Source organism: Anolis carolinensis, chromosome 1, assembly GCF_035594765.1.
Source record: "Anolis carolinensis isolate JA03-04 chromosome 1, rAnoCar3.1.pri, whole genome shotgun sequence".
NCBI classification, from domain to species: domain Eukaryota; kingdom Metazoa; phylum Chordata; class Lepidosauria; order Squamata; family Dactyloidae; genus Anolis; species Anolis carolinensis.
In genome coordinates this window covers 42928755-42946946 of record NC_085841.1, presented here as the reverse complement: position 1 = coordinate 42946946, position 18192 = coordinate 42928755, and the positions used below count along the sequence as shown (strand labels likewise).

At 37.5% G+C, this 18192-nt stretch overlaps 1 protein-coding gene across 3 annotated transcripts in view; it reads left to right on the top strand.

Annotated features, from left to right (window-relative positions):
* Window positions 1-18192, top strand: part of babam2 (BRISC and BRCA1 A complex member 2) — a 181907-nt gene that overhangs the window by 22243 nt on the left and 141472 nt on the right. For all 3 annotated transcript variants that reach the window (XM_062973353.1, XM_003217369.3, XM_008104698.3), the window contains exon 4: window positions 10885-10979. In XM_062973353.1, coding sequence (XP_062829423.1) covers window positions 10885-10979 — 95 coding nt within the window. The remainder of the gene's footprint in view (window positions 1-10884; window positions 10980-18192) is intronic.

Sequence of the window (18192 nt, the reverse complement as noted above, 5' to 3'; positions counted from 1 at the left end):
ATAATAATAATAATAATAATAATAATAATAATAATAATAAATCTTTATTTATATCCTGCTTTTCTCCCTAATGGGACCCAAATTGTTGTGGAGACTCGTCAACAAAATAGTATATTTCACTAAGCTCGGCGCAAATCGACCTTGCTGTCATTAGCAATTGAATTTATTCGTCAAAAGCTTCATTGAACAGGTAGGTCTTCAACTGGTTCTTGAAAGATAGCAGAAAAGGCAGTTTTGATCTCAATTGGGAGAGAGTTCCAAAGGGCTGGGGCGGCTACCTCTCATCGTAGATGATGTGGCAGTGGCAGCAATGAGAAAAGAGTTTCTCCGGAAGATCTTAATGATTGGACAGGTTAGTAAGAGGCGATGCAGTCAGATAGGTAAGTTGGGCCTGAACCATTTAGGGCTTTAAAGGTCAAAACCAGCCTCTTGAATCGGGCTTGGAAACATATTGGCAGCCAGTAAAGGTGCTGTAACAGGGGGACGGTATGCGCACAAGCGTTTAATGAATGAACTCAGCATTGACATGGATTGGATTAAGGCTTTTGCACAAGGTCTGATGGATGATTGGCATATATATTCGGTGTTGCACTGTGTTAAATCTTTTATATATTGTATTTTACTATGTTATTTAACTATTTTAACTGTTTTATTCTTATTTTATTGTATTATGATGTACTGGTAGTGATCCTGCCAGTTGTGTAAGCCTCCCTGAGTCCCCTCGGGGAGAAGGGCAGGGTAGAAATATCGGAAATAAATAAATAAATATAGCCTCATCTGCCTTACGACTGACCAGGAGGACTTCTGTCTTGTTTGTATTCAATTTCAATTTGTTTGTTCTCATCCAGTCCACAACAGAAATGTAATAGTGGGAAAACACAAGTGGCATGTGGGCTGTATATAATCCATCCTTGTTTTATGTAATGAAATGTACTTAATAATTTGTTTATTTTCTCTATACCCTGCCTTTCTCCACTCCGAAGGGGATTTAAGGCGGCTTACACAGAGGCCTTAAACACACAATTGACCGCGTGTGAGCATTACTGTTGGTTTTATTCATCATATTTTGGTCATTCTGTGTAACCACAGTGGTAGCTGTCGAGGATTTTAAAAAGTTGCTGGACTTACTATGTTTGTGTAGAAGAGATCTGGTCTGAGGGCATGTCCAGTCATATGAAGTATTGGAAGCAGAAGGATTTTGGTTGTGGGATGGAAACCCTGCCAGAACCCGAAAAGAAAGACAAAGAACACCCCCTCCACACACACACATATAACAAAACCAATTGTAGTTCCACCAAATGTGAGATTGAACCTTAATGGGGCTCTTCGCTGTGAAGTCCTTTGAATTTGACAGTTTAGGAATTATTGTGGGAATTTTGGAGGACATAGAAATTTCTAGAGATGAGTGTGTGTGTGTGTGTGTGTGTGTGTGTGTGTGTGTGTGTGAGGGAAGGGAATTAATTCCATGCTGTTGCTGCATATCTTACCTTGCCACCATCTTCAGTAACAGGAACCCTGCTTTCTCTTTATCTCCATTGTATTCAAAAATAGGAACATCAATTATTATATAAGTCTTCCTGAGTTTATATGAACAATGTTTTCTCAGTTTAATTATGAAGCATTCCTGATAATTTCAGAACCAATTCAGAATATTTCCTTTTTGTTGGGATGTATTGGCAAATTTCAAAGATGGCATTATTTTAACTTATCAACAGATATCAATCCAAAACTGTCAGTATATTAAGAAAATTGTTTTAAACCACTGAGAGAAAACCAGTAGGTGGTCAGTGAATCACCCCTTGGTCTGTAACCTAACCCATTAAATCAGTGGCTGAACTGTTTAATTTGCCTTAGTTATGATGGCATCTTCTGTGATGAAATAAAATTTGGTTTTGTGGGCTATTCCTTCTAGATTTCATTATATTTCTCCATACATGTTATATTACATGGACATTTCTGAAATCGAATTGTGCAAGACTAGATGTTTCCTTAGGAAGAAACACATCATGTGGAAATTATGAATTTGGGAAATGGCCAAATATTCAAATAATTTTCTTAAGAAGTCAGTTTTCAGGAGAACTGTTTATACTGTATCCTAAATTTATAGACAGTTGTTCTGTTTCAATGTAGCCCCAAGTTCATCTACAGGGAACATTGTATTTATTTAGTCCAAAGTCTTGCTCTGTTCTATATGTTTTTATGTCATATCAGTGCACAGTCTATTGCACAGTTCTCTTTTAAATTAAGTTTGTTAAAGAAAAAAAAATCAAACAAAATGAGTACTGCACAGTATGAATGTCCAGGAATATTGTTCAGCTAGACTATTGGTGATTCCATTGGACTTTCCTCCTGCCTTTGTCCCCCATAGTTAAACTCATCACCACACCTACAAGTATTGCATTTCTATTGCTATTCATACATACAGCCTGCTCATAAAGATGTTTCTAGGTACTTCACTCGATACATTTGGTGAAGTTGACCTCAGGCCTCTTCTACACTGCCATATAAAATCCTGATTATCTGCTTTGAAGTGGATTATATGGCAGTATAGACTCATATAATCCACTTTGAAGCAGATAATGTGGATTATCCGCTTTGATAATCTGGATTATATGGCAGCATAGAAGGGGCCTCAGTCTACAAAAGTTATCAGAGAATCCCTTATTTTCTCTCACTTGGATTTTCAGGCTTTTTTTATTCAAGAAACAATTTGGCAGCTTCTGAAGGAATCTCTATGTCAAGGGTCCCCAAACTTTTTAAACAGGGGGCCGGTTCATGATCCTTCGGACCGTTGGAGGGCCAAACTATAGTTGACCACCGAGCAATAATAATAATAATAATAATAATAATAATTATTATTATTATTATTATTATTATTATTCCAGCATATCTATCTTGTTTGCTGTGTCATAAAATAATAATAATAATAATAATAATAATAATAATAATAATAATAATAATAATAACAACAACAACAATAAAAAAAAGGGTTGGAAGAGACCCTTTGGGCCATTGAGTCCAATCCCCTTCTGCCTTTGTGCACCAAAAGCACAAGCAAAGCACTCCTGACAGGTGGCCACCCAGCCTCAATTATTATTATTATTATTATTATTATTATTAATAATAATAATAATAAAGAGGGTTGGAAGAGACCCCTTGGGCCATTAAGTCCAACCCCCTTTTGCCTTTGTGCACCAAAAGCACAAGCAAAGCACCCCTGACAGACGGCCACCCAGCCTCAATGTTAATAATAATAATAATGTGATTTTGTGATACGAAATCCAGCATATCTATCTTGTTTGCTGTGTCATAAAATATAATAATAATAATAATAATAATAATAATAATAAGGGTTGTAAGAGAAGAAGAGACACCTTGGGTCATTTAGTCTAACCCCCTTCTGCCCTTGTGCCATGGGGGCCGGATAAATGGCTTCGATGGGCCGCATCCGGCCCCCGGGCCTTAGTTTGGGGACCCCTGCTCTATGTACTCAAGCATGAGTCTATGGTCAACTTCTAGTGGTAGTAGCTCTGAAGGACCTAGAGATTCCTAGAGGGCACATATTAATCAAATCCAAAAAATAATCATAGAATCATAGAATCATAGAATAGTAGAGTTGGAAGAGACCACATGGGCCATCTAGTCCAACCCCCTGCTAAGAAGCAGGAAATTGCATTCAAAGCACCCCCGACAGATGGCCATCCAGCCTCTGCTTAAAAGCCTCCAAGGAAGGAGCCTCCACCACAGCCCCGGGGAGAGAGTTCCACTGTCGAACAGCTCTCACAGTGAGGAAGTTCTTCCTGATGTTCAGGTGGAATCTCCTTTCCTGTAGTTTGAAGCCATTGTTCCGTGTCCTAGTCTGCAGGGCAGCAGAAAACAAGCTTGCTCCCTCTTCCCTATGACTTCCCTTCACGTATTTGTACATGGCTATCATGTCTCCTCTCAGCCTTCTCTTCTGCAGGCCAAACATGCCCAGCTCTTTAAGCCGCTCCTCATAGGGCTTGTTCTCCAGACCCTTAATCATTTTAGTCGCCCTCCTCTGGACGCTTTCCAGCTTGTCAACATCTCCCTTCAACTGTGGTGCCCAAAATTGGACACAGTATTCCAGGTGTGGTCTGACCAAGGCAGAATAGAGGGGGAGCATAACTTCCCTGGATCTAGACGCTATTCCCCTATTGATGCAGGCCAGAATCCCATTGGCTTTTTTAGCAGCCGCATCACATTGTTGGCTCATGTTTAACTTGTTGTCCACGAGGACTCCAAGGTCTTTTTCGCACACACTGCTGTCAAGCCAGGCGTCCCCCATTCTGTATCTTTGATTTCCATTTTTTCTGCCGAAGTGAAGTATCTTGCATTTGTCCCTGTTGAACTTCATTTTGTTAGTTTTGGCCCATCTCTCTAGTCTGTCAAGATTGTTTTGAATTCTGCTCCTGTCTTCTGGAGTGTTAGCTATCCCTCCCAGTTTTGTGTCGTCTGCAAACTTGATGATCGTGCCTTCTAACCCTTCGTCTAAGTCGTTAATAAAGATGTTGAACAGAACCGGGCCCAGGACGGAGCCCTGCGGCACTCCACTTGTCACTTCTTTCCATGATGAAGACGACGCATTGGTGAGCACCCTTTGGGTTCGTTCGCTTAGCCAATTACAGATCCACCTAACCGTAGTTTTGTCTAGCCCACATTTTACTAGTTTGTTTGACAGAAGGTCGTGGGGGACTTTGTCGAAGGCCTTACTGAAATCCAGGTACGCTACATCCACAGCATTCCCTGTATCGACCCAACTCGTAACTCTATCGAAAAAAGAGATCAGATTAGTCTGGCATGACTTGTTTTTGGTAAATCCGTGTTGACTATTAGCAATGACCGCATTTGTTTCTAAGTGTTCGCAGACCACTTCCTTAATGATCTTTTCCAGAATTTTGCCTGGTATTGATGTGAGGCTGACCGGACGGTAATTGTTTGGGTCGTTCTTTTTTCCCTTCTTGAAGATAGGGACCACATTCGCCCTCCTCCAATCTGCTGGGACTTCTCCCGTTCTCCAAGAACTCTCGAAGATAATTGCCAGTGGTTCTGAAATAACTTCCGCTAGTTCCTTCAGTACTCTTGGGTGTAGCTGATCTGGCCCTGGGGACTTGAATTCGTTTAGAGAGGCCAAGTGTTCCTGGACAACTTGTTTCCCTATTTGGGGTTGGATTTCCCCCAATCCTTCGTCCATGACGAAGTTAAACCTGCAAATGTGGAGAGAAGAATGGCCTCCCTTTCCAGTTGTTTTCCTGACAATTCAGAAACCTTACTGTCCTGCTCACTTCAAAGGATCAGTCTGAACGCAGACCAGAGATGGCTGCTCTCAAATCCAATCTTTATTGAAGAACACATGACTTTGGAAAAGTCAGGAATGACCCAATGTTTACATACAACTATTTTTATAACTTTTGATGCTACGTAACACCACACGTAAATATCATCATCAAGTCCCACCCCCAATATCACATTACTACCATTTTCACACACTAGACCAATTATAATTGTTTATACTTTCGTCCCCAAGTTCCCAGGCATATTCTATCTTCTTCTGCCAGGTGCTCCTGGGATTGTTTATGTTATGACTCCCAGTTACAGGGCTGAATTACCAAAGCCCTGTAACTGGGTTCCATGACACCTTACCCTAGAATTTAGTTGCATACAAATACAAACAGATGAAAAATGAATAATATTTAAAAATAGTGAATCATCATTTTATACTGGCTTGTACTATGTTCATATATCAGTGTGCAGTTATTCATACTATATGACAAACTTGGAGACTGATACATATGTAGCATTGAAAGTGGGATGTTAAGTGTTGTTCAATATTGAATAATATTTTTGTGGTGAGATTGAGAATGACTTGTGATTTAGGTATTCATCTTTGGTAAATATGAACTCCTGCACATGCTTTCAGATGTGGATTGACACATTCGGTGCAATCATGTACATACCTACATAAGTATACATTTCATTGAACAAAATAAGAGTTGCTTATATTAATGAAATGTAGGCAGTATGGGTAGAATGCAGTCTTGTTTCTTCCCTTCTTAGATATCCTTGTTATAAGCCTCTTATTAAGTGCCCAATCACATTCCATTTTTGAACCTGCAAAACATTTACCAGATTGTTAAGTGTACATGTGTCACAAGGTTGCACACAGTTTTTCTGGCAAGCTGCTATGGCAGAGGAGTTGGGCTGGCAAGACAAATAATAATAAAAAATACATGTCACGTAGGAGATATAAAAATTTGTATATCTTAATACCTTTTATATAACACAACAACCATTACTTCTTACATATTAAATGAGATGTTTTTAATGCTTGCAGTTGTAGGCAATCGCTTTAGGAGTTGTTAAAACAAGAATGTTTCCTTATAGATTCCTGCATGGGAAATAATTAGCTCAGCAAGAGAGAGGTCAAGTACAGAAAATGGATGCAGTAGTGTGGTCTCAGAACATGGGATGGTACCTCTGTGTTCTCCCTGTCTGCCACCTATCCTCTTGTCTTACCTGTTTGCTGTCATCTATGGTGATGATTCCTGTTCTCCCCTATTCTCCGTAAGCCCAGGCAATGCAATTGCAGCTGACGAGTGACAGAATCCATGTCACTTTTGAAGACTGCCGCGACATGGAGGATGGGAAGGCATGATAAGGGTGGTTTTCCAGGGGTGCCAAAATATGCTTGATGCTGCTGGACTGTCACTCGTCCACCTCCGCAGCAGCCAGGAGAGTGCCTGTTTGACTCATCCCAGATCCAATCAAGTTTATGCCATGCCAGAACAGCTCCAATATATTAGATCAGTTTAGATCCACCCCTAGTTTCTGTGGCATTGTCTAGGTTGGTGCTACTAAAAGTGGTAGCCATTGGTTGCCAATCCATAATAAATTCTCAGTAAGAGTATAAACAGTCAGAGCCAGGGGACACTGTGAAGACATCCTGCTGGTCCCCAACTTTACATTGTTTAAGAAGAACTGGTCTAGGTAAACTGTGATCATAGGAAGGTTGTGAAATTAAAATAAGGTTGATCTCACATATTAAGGCTCTGTACTGCAATGGAAGAGTGAGATGCAAATATGGTGAATAATACTTAAGAAGCAGAATTGTAGTTTGGATTTTATGTTTTAATAATACTGTTAGAAGCACTGTGGAAACCCTTCTGTGCACATTATAATGTACATTATTATATGCACAGTATCTTGTGTATATAATAATGTCATTGGTGCCTGTTTATAAATCCATATTAGGGACAAATAAACATTCTTAAGTGGGGGGCTCACAAAAGAAAAAAAATATATGAAGCAATATATAGACAATCTGGAATAATTTAGGAAAAATTGAAATAATATAACTTGTGATAAATAATAATTGGAAAGAGTTAATATTTGAACTGTTACAATTTACTGCGTAAATCAGATTTGTGGCTTAGAGGAAAGTGTCTGTTAATGGGCAAAAATAAAACAAAAGTTTACTGACCATAAGTGGAAGGTGTTACTGCAAGACCACAACATTCAGGAATACCAGACATCCTGTTGCTAGATATGTGGTTGTTATCTTTTAAGAACAGGATATATTACTGTGAAGGAGGACCGCAAAATGTAAGAAACCTTTGAAGATGCCATGGTTTTCTCTTCTGAGAATAGTGCTAGTCATAAGCCAAGCATTCCCCTTGTGGGTATAGATAGCTACATCCTCTTTGTAAGATACCAGCTTTTTTCTGGCCTTTAGCGAGAATGGCTGTCATGTTGAAAGGCCAAGTAGTCTCTTCTTATTCATTCATCACTTGGCATTTTGGAGTGTCTCTGTACAGAGAGTTTTTATTTCTCATAATCTTTATTTATTTATTTATTTTATTTGCTTCACTTATATACCACCTTTCTCCCCTAGGGGACCCAAAGTGGTTTACAACAAATATATGAACAATGAACATAGTGTTAAAAATGGTCAACCCATAATATTTAAAACATCTGAAGTAAAAACAGATTAAAACATTGCAAGGAAGAACAGTCTCTCATCCCCGCCAATCGAGCCTGCGAAGGAGGCGGGATCGAGAGCAGGGCCTCCCCAGATGATCTTAGATTCCAGGCGGGCTCATAGGGGGAGATACGTTTGGACAGATAATACTTTAGAAGTATTTCTCTCTCTCTTTCAAGGGAAATTTGAATTTCTGATATTTTTGAAACTGATAATTAGTTTTTAGAATCATTTTATTACATTAAACATGGTTGGTTTTCAAATGCGAGTTCTAATCTTTCTATAAGTTTCTGAACTCTTTCATATGTTATATATACATAGAGAGAGAGGGAGTGATATTGAGAGAGTTTATCTCTAATAGTTTTTCACTTACATGGGTGCTATTTTATTTTTAGAAAAGTTACTGTCACCACCCTGAGTCCCTCACCGCCCTGAGTCCCTTTGGAGAGATAGGCCGGTATATAAATATTTATTTATTTAGGTAAGCCCCCACCCTGGTAGCATTTACGAAGAGCCTCAAAACTTGGCTCTTCCAACAGGCTTTCGGAGAATGAATTCCCCATCCCTATGATAGACCTTGTATCTGCGGCCATTTCCTCATCTGTTGCACTTTATCTTGCCCTATCAGTTTGTTTACAGTCACAGGGTCCACCCCATCCCAAGCTGCTCTCTCATTGACGATTGCACTGAATTAACTACCTTGTGTTATGATACTTACTCATTGCACTTTGCCCAATTCATTTTTACTCCCTCTACTTGGGTGCCAAATCCATGTCTTAGTATAATTATCATTTAATACTTTTGTTATTTTTAGAGTTTTGAATTTTAATATTTGTGTCTGTATTTTTTATGTTTTTATTTGGTTTGCTGTTTTTATCCTGGCTTGGCCCCATGTAAGCCACCCCGAGTCCCTTTGGGGAGATGGAGGCGGGGTATAAAAATAAATTATTATTATTATTATTATTATTATTATTATTATTATTTATCACTACAAATTTAAAAAAAACCTTACTTTATTTCATCTCACCAGAACAACTCTTGGATAGGTAGTTTGAATTTTGTGACAAATCTTGCAATTCCTGAACCCAATTTTTTTATCTTAATTCTTTGAAAATAGATTAAGCTTGATGAATTAGTTACTATAATTGAAAAGAGGGTATCAGAAGTAGTGGTACAGAGGTAGCAGTGATTTTAGTAGTGCTCTTTAAAGAGCACTTTAAATAATAATGTCCTGATTTCAGTGGCATGGGAAATGATGATATAATATGTGACAATTATCTTGGAGATAGTTTACATCTTAACAGGACAGCTTCCTTTGTTTACTGTTGCCTGGGTGGAATAGAGAGCTTTAGTACAGTGGAGAAAGGTGTCTTCTAGAGAAAGCAGTCTACCATATACCTGTTTAAAACCACCCTCCACCCTGCTTTTTTGGGAAGTTCTTAAGATATTACAGAGGCAATGCCCTGTGTCTGGTGGCTGTTTTATGGAAAATTCCTGTCTGAGTCAATGTATAGCCCACAAGTCAGCCAATTACCTTTTTACGTTTCTTGTTTATTGGAGGAATTGAGAATACATATGGCTTAATTATATCTTTCGTGTTTATGAAAGATATAATTCTGTGTTTTGATATTGGAATGCAGGAGTTAAGTGCAGGTGATGTATGCACACATGATCATTCAATATGAAAGTAAAACTGTATGTTTTGAAGAAGACTGCCATATAGGCTTTGCTACATATAGCTCTGTGATACAGGTAGAGGTGTAGTAGTGAAACTTTTAAAAAGGAATATCTGTGTTAATGCTTCCATTTCTGCTGTTGACACCTGAAGTGTATTTTCAGTGTGTGGCTGTAGTTTTAAGGAACTGGTTAAAGATACTTACAATTCTCCAGATCCATAGCTTAGGTAAATTCTTCTCTTTACAGATTTTGATAATAGACGTATGCAGTAAATACAATATACATAATTGTAACTATGTTGTAATACGGTAAATACGGTAGGTTTGGATTTAGATGTCATTATTTTTATTGATTTTAAAATATATTGTAAGCCCTCTATATCCACAGATTCTGCATCCATGGATTTAACCATACACAGCTTGAAAATAGTTTTTAAAATTTGAAAAGCAATACCACTTACTGTTCCAAAAGCTGGTAGAGAGCAGTCTTTGCTTCTTTCTGTGCAGCAGAGGGATGGGGCCAGCTGGACTCTGTAGTGACATATTGAAACACTCCTCTGATAGCAGGACATGTTCATATGGCAGCAGGTTCTCCTTTTAAAAATTTAACCCTGGAGTATCTGCAAAGCAGTTTACCCCCTCTTCAATTTCATATCTTTTCAAACATTTAAACATTGTTATCGTGTACCCTCTCAACCTTTGTTTTTCAAGCTAAACATCAGTAAAAGGAATTAAAAATAATATTTTAAAAAATATTTAAATTTGGAAGATACTGTTTTAAAAAAGAGGCAGAATTTGGTTATAAAATGTTCTTTTGGAAGAGTTTGTGTGCTCCAATTTAGCAATACAAGAACAAGATGCAAGAAACTTCTTCCTTGAAACTGCCATGAGAAATTCAAAAGCTTTTGCTTCGCTTTCTTGATTGTCAGCAGTTTCTTGCAACAAATTTGTGGTTTCATCTAAAACCTAATAAATCATATTTAATCTTAACTATGGTTTAATTAAACAAGCTGACTTCTGGTTTCCAACCACAATTACGAAAAGTTACAGTTGACATGAGGTGTTCAAACAGTATACTAATGTCTGGCAAGTATAAAATAGAAAGTACTTGCCAATGAGAGAGGAGTACATGACTCCATGTTTGTATAGAGCTCTAGTCTTATGCTCTTGGTGTGTGTCTATAGTTAAAACTTTTTTTTTTGTTTGATCTAGGGGATATAATTTTTAATGCCCACTATCCAGAATTGCCACCTGACTTTATCTTTGGAGAAGATGCAGAATTTCTTCCTGATCCATCAGCCTTGCATGTGAGTATATTCTGCTCTGTTTGTGTGGATTGACATATCTACCAATACACACAGTTGACTCTTTAGATATGGCTATGAATCCACAATTAAATTCCTCACTCCATCTTTGCAGTTTTTTGATGATGTGCTTCTTCAAACTGGCATTTAGTCATCAGTTTATATTGATTATTTGTTGTTAATGAATAAGATGCTAGATATCAACAATTTTAACTATTTTAACCAATTCTGTGATCAATGTGTTAATAATCACATTGAGGTTGGTTTTTTGTTGTTGCTATAATATGTACTGATAATATAGTATCTAAAACATTTGATATTTTTCTTGCTCATTGTGTGTGTATACATGTCTCAATGCTATAATTAACATAAATACATTTTGCTTGTACAGTATTTAAACTTGAAATTATCTTGCCAGTCTCAAGGTATAAGAGTGCAATATATTTGTCTTTTTGAGCTAATTTTATATTGTTCTTTCTCATATTCAACAGTCATACTTGATTTGCCACACATTTTTTTACTATAGGCCCTATACAGGATAATTATTGCCATGTTAACTAGTAATAATGGAAGTTCTAGTTTGGACAGTACTAGGTTAAGACTGATGTATATTATCACAATATGTTCTTGGGTTTTGTTTTCCTAGTGTATGGAATATTTAGATAGGATCTTGTTCAAATTACTGAGTTTGTGAACAATCCTTGCTAAATTAACTCTGGATTTGGACAGTTGAACATCACTCAACTTACTATAAATAATGTTAATGTAATCAAGACCAGTGTTTTACTTTGAATGCCATGTGTTCTCTGAGATATGTCACTCTACATCCCATAGACATAGTTTATGAAAATCAGTATTATTTTTAGGACATTTATATGGGACACTTAACCTCCTTATTTTTAAATCAAAAGGGTTCAACTGTCATTTTGAAAAGTGGAATTTTCCAGATTTGGCTTTGTATTTTAAGGCATTTCTCCTGTCTCTTATAAATAACCAGTAAACATTGGCTAATTCAGGTACACTAGCTTGATCAGTTTTAGTTGAATCAACATATTTGAGCCTTCTTTTGGATGGATTGCCTTAGAAACTGCTCATGTAAAGGCAAACTGGAGCTTGAGTAACAGGGAAGGCCAAGGGTACTTTACATGGGCGTTGTGGAAGAGACAGTATAAGGTGAGTTTGTATCTGCTGGGTTGAACATTCCCAGCCCCAGAAAGTATTTTGGGAGTTAAAGCTGTTGTGTCTGTTGAGGTAAGGCTGTTTGTTGTGTGAGCTGGGAGAAGCCTTGGTTGTGCTGGCTAGTGTTCTATTACACTTTTGCATGAAGATCCAGGTCCTCATAGTTTTGGGAGTGGGCATCTTTGGGTAAAGCTAGCAGCCACTAGCTATTTATACAGCTGCATCTCCAATCCCTGAAGCTGAGCGAACAGGAGCTTTGCTAACAGGGAAGGCCAACAGGATACTTTGTGTGGTTGTTTGGCAGGAGAATTTTGAGGTGAATGCTCAGTTCTTTTTCAGTCACCCATAATAGTTATGGTATGCTTGTGTTATTGCTAGATGATGTGAGTATTTACAGCTGCAAGAAGTGCAAGGTAGAAGGAGCAATAAGAGGAGCAGCTATTTTAGATCTGATCCTAACCATCAGGGATGGCCTAGTGGGTGGAATAGAAGTGACCGGGGTATAGTCTCCTGGAGTTTGTTATATGGCAGAAACGGAAAGTCATGCTAAATCAGATTTGCATTTTAGCCTTTAAGAAAGCTGTTTTTAACAAACTTTAGGGCAATACTAAAGGAGAAGGCAGTTAGAATTATAAATTTCCACAATTATAAGTGTTTTTAGGACACCTTGTATTTGAAAGACTGGCACATTTAAACTGGAGCAAACTTGTTTTCTGCCAGGAATGCTTTGATTCTGCATGGTAGGGGGTTTGACTAGACGGTACATGGTGGCCTCTTCCAGCTCTATCTATATATATAAAAGGGTAATGAAATTTCGGCCTAGGACAAAACAACAAAACTACACATCCCAGAAACTAAACTTGACAGCACAACCCCACATCCATGCCTCTACGTTCATACAACAAAAAGCTCCAGCTACTCCAGAAAACGGCCAGGCTTTGAGACTGCAAGGCTATTCACTGCTATTCCACCTGGCCAACAAAGGATTCCCATAAGCCACAGCAACGCGTGGCCGGGCAAAGCTAGTGATTCTATAAAATACTACATCTTATAAAGTCCATTGTAACTTCTGCTCTTTTAAAAAGCAGTATCATTCTTCTTGAGGATCCTTTTGATTTGATAGTTTTTTTCAGTGTGGCACTACATTGCCTTGATTTCTGACATAATATAACATGAGCCCCCGTGGCAAAGTGTGTTAAAGCACTGAGCTGGAGACTGAAAGGTCCCAGGTTCAAACCCCGGAAGCGGCGTGAGCGGCCGCTGTTAGCTCCAGCTCCTGCCAAACTAGCAGTTTGAAAACATGCCAATGTGAGTAGATCAATAGGTAACACTATGGCGGGAAGGTAACGGCGCTCCATGCAGTCATGCCAGCCACATGACCTTGGAGATGTCTGTGGACAATGCCGGCTCTTTGGCTTAGAAATGGAGATGAGCACCAACCCCCAGAGTCGGTCACGACTGGACTTAACGTCAGGGGAAACCTTTACCTTACTATAATAGAAACACTAACAATAATTTATTGAATTTAAAGTAGCAGACCTTTTCTAACAGTTTATATGAAATATCCTTTTTTTAACAAGGATTTATTTCAAGACTATATTAAATTATGAGTATAATGAGAGGGTGCAAATTTCAAGGACACAGGTTCCTTGCTAAAATACTTGTACTACAAAATCAGGACTATTTTCATACATTAGAAAGCATAAACCTGAAATTGCCACAAAAGTGACAAATCCTGATACTCTAATAAGTATAACTGCATGAGATAAAGTGTATTCATACATTTTTTTAAATTTAACAATTTATACTTTTAGGTGTAAGAATTTCACATAATATTCTTCTGTGAATGAAACTCCTTTCTCAATTTGCAGAACTCAGTCAGTGGTTTCTACACTGCTGGGGCTCTTGAAGACATGTGTGCAGAGGGTAGTTTTGATCAATGTTCCATTTTTCCCAGTATCCCTACTGCTTAGAAGTATTGTCCAGCAATTCAAAGTGTATATTGGGGACATAATTTCTGTAAAGAGAAAGAAGAAATGATAGAATTTGCATCTTATCTACTGTCTGTGGGAACATTCAGTTTCTAGAATTCTGATCAAACCTCTAAGATATTTGGAAAGTGTACAAAAATGTAATGTGTGAAGAAGCTAAGAGATTTTTTTGTACAACAGAAAGAGTCATGAGTTACAAGTACTGTATAGTGATAGAAAAGAGTATTGCATACGTAAAACAATTATTAGATGACTAAACTTCATATTTGGATACTAGTGTTTGGCAATGGTAGTTTTCAAAACTACTTCAGAATAAAATATAGATATTTTAAGACATATCACAATATGCAAGTTAAATCTTTCTATTGCTTTCATGTTGAACTTATGACATCCTTCTGAGTCATCAGTGAAGAAAAACTCTGCATAAATTTACTCTTGTTCACTGCTATCAAGGGCTTGATATCTTGTGTTTCTTGACATTTATTTTTCTTGACAATTATTTCACTTAATTCCCTCCTCCTAAAAATATGGGAAAAAACCCCACTAACTGAAGATCTTGCTGTTTTCTGTAGTTCAGCCAGGAAAAACAGTAGCAAGCTGTCTTCTTCAGAGTCACGTTCCTGGAAGATATTCCAGAAACCTGGATGCTTAAGCACATTCTTAAGAAAAACAGGTTCCATTTAATTTATTTTTTAAAAAACCCATGATTTGCTAATTCTTTTATTGATATCGACAAATTGCATATCTTGCAGGCTTTTTCTGATCGAAAAATTGAAAAATAACATCTATGGAAGATCTCTCTCTTTGTATCTTAGATTTCTTCCAGAACTACAGCCAAAGGCTAGTTACAAAATAATTAAAGAAACCAGTATTAATAAAAGCATAATAAGTTATCAATATTAATATATAATTAAATAAGTCAAGCTTGAATGAGAAGCTTTTTGCCTACTGGCAAAAAGAGAATGGAGGGGATTCTCTTTCAGTCGTTTGAATTGCAGACCAACCCCTGAGAGGAGCCACTGAAAAGGATCTCTCTGCTTTGCTTAGAGAGATCTAAGTGAAAGTGGCAAGGTCAAAGAAGGGCTTCTTGTCCACATCTAAGTTCTGCAGAAGAACTTGGTCTTTCAGATAGCCTGGACCAAGCTATATCCAGCATTTTGAATTGTTCCTGGAAGTGGGCCAGTAATGAGTGGAACTATTGTAACAAAAAGCTTATGTGTTCCTTGTAATCAGCCACTGTTAACAGTTTGGCTAAAAACATTTGGACCAGTAGAAATGTCCAAACAAAGATAATGTGGAACATGATACTGTAATCCAAATGGAGCACTCCAAGAACTGAAGCAGAAGTATTAGTTGTGTAAATGCATTTCTGGCCACTTCAGAAACCTGGGAATCCATATTCAGAGCTTAATTGGGAAGGCTACCTTACCTGCAAACTTGCATCTCCAATAGGAACGTAATCTGATCCAACATAATAAGATTCTCTGACCTGCTTTTCAAGCAATCAGAAGTATGTCTATCTAGTTAAATAATTCCACAGTAGTCAATTGTTTCACTAAGTATTATCTGACACAACAGTAAATTATGTAGAATGCTTGTTTATAAAACTGAAATGGTGTTCTTTTACTCTAATATTACATTGTTGTAATCTCTGTTAAATTTCCTATTTGCCATCCTGCCAGTGCTGGTTCTTTAAAAACAGAAATTAAAGTATGTTTGAGAAGCATGTTATTCAAATTAATTTGAAGGAGTAGTATGCTAGTGTGTGTTAATGATACAATCTCCAGGGGTAGTCCAAATGTTTACAATTTTATTTACAGGAAATTAATCAAATACAATCCATAATAACTACAACAATTATAGGAGATCTTAACTGTTTAAGGAAAATTGGTACCAATTTAAATTATGAAGTTTTGTTTTGCTGAGAAAAAGCAACCCTAGTTTTTAATAGAGGCCTCAATTTACAGAAGGATATTACTTGCTTTATAGAATATTTGAACAATGGTGTCACCATATCTTTAGTGTACTGTCCAGTCAAAATCTTACATACTTTTCAATTGAAGTTCACGTCTTGCTACATGTATTACAAAGGCAGGAAATATATTTTTATTGTTTGGTAATGGAAGATATCAGGTGCTCCCTATGTCAGCCCACAATTTACCAGTCTTCAAAATTCATATTCCTTTCCTGTTCTTTCATAACTTTTGAGAAAATGCAATTGACAGTGTTAAATTGTAAAGCCTAGTTAAGATCTCTGTTGCACCCCAAGGCAGCGCGAGCACTCGAAAACCAGGCAGGAGCCAATATAACACACAAGCTGTTTATTGAAGCAGAGTAAATATATAGGTCTATGCGCATTTAATGTGGAAAGTCAAAGTAAGAAATAGTCCATAATATATAGTCTATTGCAATTCAGAAAGAGTTTATCAATGTCCAATTTGTAATCCACAAGTGAAGCTCGATAGCTTCCCTTAGATCTCAAAGTTTGTCCATGAAACAATAGCGAAAAACAAAGCACTGCAAATCCGCTTGAAAAGTCCCAAAGCAAAGTCAAAGAAGCAAGGTAAACAAAGCAGAGTCAATCTCGATCCAGGAACAAGGAAGTTGTGGTAACAAGGCAAGGTGTACCTGGGAGTAGCGGCTCGACACGGCTTTCCTGAAACTGGAAACTCATCACTGATTGAGAAGACAAGGCAAGGAGCTGGAAACTGGAACCTTTTCCGAGGAAAGGCAAAGTTGACACCGCAATGAAAGTACAGTGTAGAGTACTTTTAACAGAATCCCAAGTCTGTAAGAATTAGGGAGTACAGGGCCCACAAAAGTTCTCATGGGAAAACTAATCCTTATCTAGTTTGAGAGTGAGTCTTTGACTTCTTTTCAGTCCTTGTTTTCTACTTCTATCTTTGGTAACAAAATCTCTCAGATTAAAACTTCCATTCTCCCCCAGGTCTGTACCATCTGGTGTGGTTAATGCTGGAGAGAATTCAGAATGTTTGCCAATTAGCGGATCTGTGATATCCGGCACCTGCAAGGCCATGGGGCCTGAGTTCTGAGCAGGAATGTCTTTGAATTCCGCCACCTCATCTGTTTCTGACTCCAACTCTCGATGTAACCTGGGCCATGATGGCTGAGCCACAACAATTTCTGTGTTTAAAATGTCTAGGTCTAGAGTCCAAATATATTGTGTACAACATAACAGAAAAAAAATATTTGCCAGGGTTTTGTTCCAGAAGTTCCTGTGAGTATCAAAATCCATGGATGCTCAAATCCCATTATATACAATGGGATGTCCCTTCTATCAAATTGCAAAATTAAGTTTTGCTTTTGGGATTTTTTTTTGGAGGGGGGGGGAATCACTGAGTGTAAAATCTCTGTTGACTGTATTGTTTTCTCTCGTTTTGAAATTGATGCTTTTTGATCCTTTTAAGGAAAAAAAGTCTGGTTAAACACAGCTAGTGAATGTTTTGCCCAAGTGTTGAATATATATATTTTTAAACCAAATGTATCTTTACAAACTCTACTGAATGGCTGATTTCTGGAATATTACCCACTTGAAAGCACATGGTGAAAATGGAAAAACTGTTTTAAGTCATTCTATCCTATAATGTGCCAGGAGAGAAGGTAGTCATCTACAAAATTCTTCTGCCAATATATATAGCCATTTCTATTGTGCGGCACAAGTAACCGTATTTGTTTCCCCCACGAAGACTAATAATGATGTCAACCTACCTATAGTGCTTAATCATCTCTTCACAGCATTTCTTTCTTAATATTCTAGCTACAATCTTCTGTTGTTAACTGAAAAATCCTAAATGACATTTTTTAATTTAAAAATAATGAAGCTGGTTAACTAACGAAGATGACCACTTAATTAAATTGAATTCAGGTATTGAATTTTGTGAAGAAGTGTATATGCTCTTTAGCTTCTGTAACAAAACTCTGGTTTAAAATTGTCAAACCCTTGCACTGTCTAGGATAATAAGACAGACAAACAGTTTTGTGGAACGTGTGCCTGTTTTTCTGCCTAATGGTATCATTTTGACCAG